Source organism: Carassius auratus, unplaced genomic scaffold (assembly GCF_003368295.1).
Source record: "Carassius auratus strain Wakin unplaced genomic scaffold, ASM336829v1 scaf_tig00214713, whole genome shotgun sequence".
NCBI classification, from domain to species: Eukaryota; Metazoa; Chordata; class Actinopteri; order Cypriniformes; family Cyprinidae; genus Carassius; species Carassius auratus.
Genome location: NW_020527777.1, coordinates 161,735 through 165,419, shown reverse-complemented (window position 1 = coordinate 165,419; position 3,685 = coordinate 161,735). Strand labels below are relative to the sequence as shown.

Sequence of the window (3,685 nt, the reverse complement as noted above, 5' to 3'; positions counted from 1 at the left end):
TATTTTCTTTTTTTTAATTGTAAATGGTATATTTTATTGATTGTATATCTAATATTAAAACACATATTACAAATGTTTATCCTAACATACATCTATTTTATGCACACATCTTGTTACATTTATTTTAACTTGCACCCATGAATGTATAGTTAGAATAAACGTAACTATAATAAAAGTTATAGTTAATAAATGTTTAACCAGAGTATATTGACATTTTAAAGTAATTGATTTATGTAAGTAATAATAATAACAATTATAGTATTTAAGTGGAAAAGATACGTTTTTATACAAGAACATGAAACCATTGGCAAAGAGCACTGACTTGAGCTTCTAACCACTTCATTCCCCCTCTTTAACTCCTAACTCACTGTGTCTTCTGCTCTTCTTAAATCAACATTTGCATGCCAGGTCATAAGGTCTGATTCTGGCATTCATTACACAGGGGAGTGATTTGACTGTCACATAAACAGAGTAAATCCACACCCAGTAGCACGATCCTGCAGCTGCATCGGTAGACAGGTGAGCCAGGTTACCAAAGGAACCATGCTTCCCATTTCTTCTGGAAAGTTATGCCAATTTCTCTGCGTGTCTCGGTTCCCTTCTATCCTGTTCCTTGGAATAATTTATGTAGCCTATGTCCTTGTTGGAGGGCTGATTTTCTGGAAACTAGAAGGATGGTATGTTTTGCAACAGACTGATCTCCTTAAAGAGAAAAGAATGAAACTACTTGAGAACTACCCATGTGTGGGTCAGAATGGGATCCGAGAACTAGCACAGGTAAGACTGGAGAGTAGATTTAGCACACATCTATCTATCTATCTATCTATCTATCTCTCTATCTATCTATATATCTATCTATCTATCTATCTATCTGTGAAGCCATTTTCATTCATTTATATAAACTGATTTTGGTAAAAAACTAATAAAATTAAAACAATATATTATATATTATAATTAAATTTAATTTTACATAGAATTATCTTTGTCTATAGAATGGTCTATTGTTGAAATTATTGACATCATTATTTTAGCTCTTTTTTAAATGAAATGGCCTTTTTCTGCTCAAGTAGATAATAATAATAATTACAATAAAACTTGACAAAAGAATTTTAAAAGAGAACAACTGTTATATGTCATTTACATGTGCACACTGTTTTTATTTCATTTCATGCATTACAAATAGGACTTTATTGATTGTTATTACTGTTTTAAAGATGATAAAAGCTGCTTCCTTGAGTGGCTTGAGTCCAGACAGCAATGACACTGCAGATGGCTTCTGGAAATTTACCAGCTCATCTGTGTTTGCGGCAACTGTGGTCACAACTATTGGTGAGGGATGGAACTCTTAACTCATTGAACTTGACAGTCCAATGCTATTGTGTGGCATCTATACAGATGGGTAGATATTATATAGAGTTTTCATCTTTTTACAGGCTATGGGAATATAATTCCAATGACGGCAGCTGGTCAAATCTTCTGTGTGTTGTTTGCACTTTTTGGCATTCCCCTGAATGTAGTGGTCTTAAATAGAGTCGGAAAATACATGCTGGCCATTGAAAGGAATTTTTGTGATTTTCTGGAGAAAAAAATTGATAGAGGGGTGAGAATTAAACCTATTTTACAGTAATCAATAAAGATGATGTGTGGGTTTGAATGAATGAATGAATGAATGCATGAATGTGATCAGCAATAAAACTATGAATTAGTATGCTTTACCATTATGTGCATACACACTGTACACATGATTCTATTCCTTCTGACAGAAATGTGTACGAATATCCATTCACAGCATATCATTTGTGAGCTCAGCATTTCTGTACTTTGTGGTTCCTATGCTGCTTTTTAAAGAGTATGAGGGATGGAGTTACGCTGAAGCCATTTATTACTGCTTCATAACACTCAGCACTGTTGGATTCGGAGATTATGTTGCAGGTAGGAATCTACACATACAAAGATGAGCAAACTATTTATACTTTAACTTTTATACGTCACTATTTTTTATTGTCATCATGTACCTTTATAATGATGCTTATGTGTTCACACCCTGGTTATTAGATATGGACTATTTAGCTGTGTATGTGTGTATTAATTACATAGTCTAATTACAAGTCTTCTTTGTTTTACCTTTAATCCTCTGAGGTTCTTCACATTTTGTAATTATTCTTTTATGTAGTTATTCTAGTAAGGAAGTGACATCACAGCTTGGGTTGTGTGTCATTCAAAATTTATTTGGAATTTTCCTGAATTTGAATACTGAATTGAGATAGCAAGTAAGATGCAGAATTGTAATTAAAATGTAACATGTATTTAAGCCAGTAGAAATACATTTGTATTGATGTTGTATGCATAGCATTTAATAATATATTTAACACACTAAATGTAATAATATATATAGTTTTTTTACAAGATATGGTGAAACACCCAGAAAATCTTCAAAACAGAGCTAAATAAATAAAAATAATACTCATTTACTTACATATGCATTAAGGGTATAATGAGAGTGCAAATAGTCATATTGTAATAGGCATACAGTAAATAGGCATACTGAGTCAAAAGTGTTGTAGTCATTATTTGTTTTCATGCAAAACTTATGTTGGATCAATCAAATTCCCTTGTTGTGTCACACTATGCTTCTGGAAGGAACACGGTGCCGAGGATAATCCAAATAGTCTTTATTAATCCAACACAGGAGTAAATCCAACAGGGTGAACTGGGGTAAGACACACATATGGAACTGGTAACTGGTATACCTGACAAAAGTGAACAGAAAGGACATGGGCTTATAAAAAGGCAGGTTAATGGGGAACACAGGTGTATGGAATCAACAAACAATCAGACTAAACAAGGACAGGAAACAGACCAAATAAGGCAAAACAGGAACTGAAACATATGACAAAACAGGTCCAATCCTGACATGTTGTGTGTTGCAATACATTAATTAACATTGACTAATAGAGTGTAAAGTGTTACCAGTAAATGTATGATCTTGAAATTACATTACATCCATTTCCAAATCCAATTTGATTCAAATTATATCAACCCAACCCTGATAATTATTTCTTTACATCACTGTTTTCTCTGCCAGACCGAAACCCAGCGATACACTACCCTGAGTGGTACGGTTGTCTGATAGCAGCCTGGATATTCTTTGGCCTGGCTTGGCTCGCTCTTCTGATCAATCACTCCATTGATTTACTGGAGAGTGTGAATGTTTACATGAGAGGAAGACAGAATGCACAAACACAAGTGGAGGAGTCCAAAGAACAGCCAGAAAAGGACTGAAAGGGGAAGAAAAATGAAACATGAAAAAAATAATTTTACAGTTGTACGACAAAACAGGAGGGTGTTTGGTGTATGAATAATGCTGTATCTACTTATCATTAAACAATATATGGTTAATCATTAAGCTAAATACTCAATGTTTAAAGTATCCTTCAAATTAATCAATAAAATGTAAACAAGTTGCTTCTAAAAACTGAGTTAAATGTTTTTATTATGTTTTGATTTGACAATAATGACATTTGAGCATCACTTGTCCCACTGGCAATGTTTGGCTTGAAAATCTTTCTCCATTCACTTAAAAATAATTTATGTCACACTACTAATCACCAGGCATGTTACACTCACAACAGTGAAGGAATTAATTTAAGTTTATTTATTTTTTATTATTATTATTATTATTATT

The 3,685-nt window shown here is 33.0% G+C and overlaps 1 protein-coding gene across 1 annotated transcript; it reads left to right on the top strand.

The window, feature by feature from the left end:
* The first annotated feature begins 495 nt into the window (after positions 1 to 495).
* LOC113092644 (potassium channel subfamily K member 16-like) lies at positions 496 to 3,424 on the top strand. Its single transcript, XM_026258310.1, has 5 exons — positions 496 to 777; positions 1,215 to 1,329; positions 1,434 to 1,600; positions 1,764 to 1,932; positions 3,086 to 3,424. The coding sequence occupies exons 1-5, from the start codon at positions 544 to 546 to the stop codon at positions 3,280 to 3,282; spliced, it is 882 nt and encodes a 293-aa protein (XP_026114095.1). The 5' UTR covers positions 496 to 543; the 3' UTR covers positions 3,283 to 3,424.
* The last annotated feature ends 261 nt before the right edge of the window (positions 3,425 to 3,685 follow it).

Coding starts and splice junctions, on each gene's coding strand:
- LOC113092644 (XM_026258310.1), top strand. CDS start 544: ATGCTTCCCATTTCTTCTGGAAAGTTATGCCAATTTCTCTGCGTGTCT. Junction 778..1,214: donor GGATCCGAGAACTAGCACAG/GTAAGACTGGAG, acceptor ACTGTTTTAAAG/ATGATAAAAGCTGCTTCCTT. Junction 1,601..1,763: donor AGAAAAAAATTGATAGAGGG/GTGAGAATTAAA, acceptor TCCTTCTGACAG/AAATGTGTACGAATATCCAT.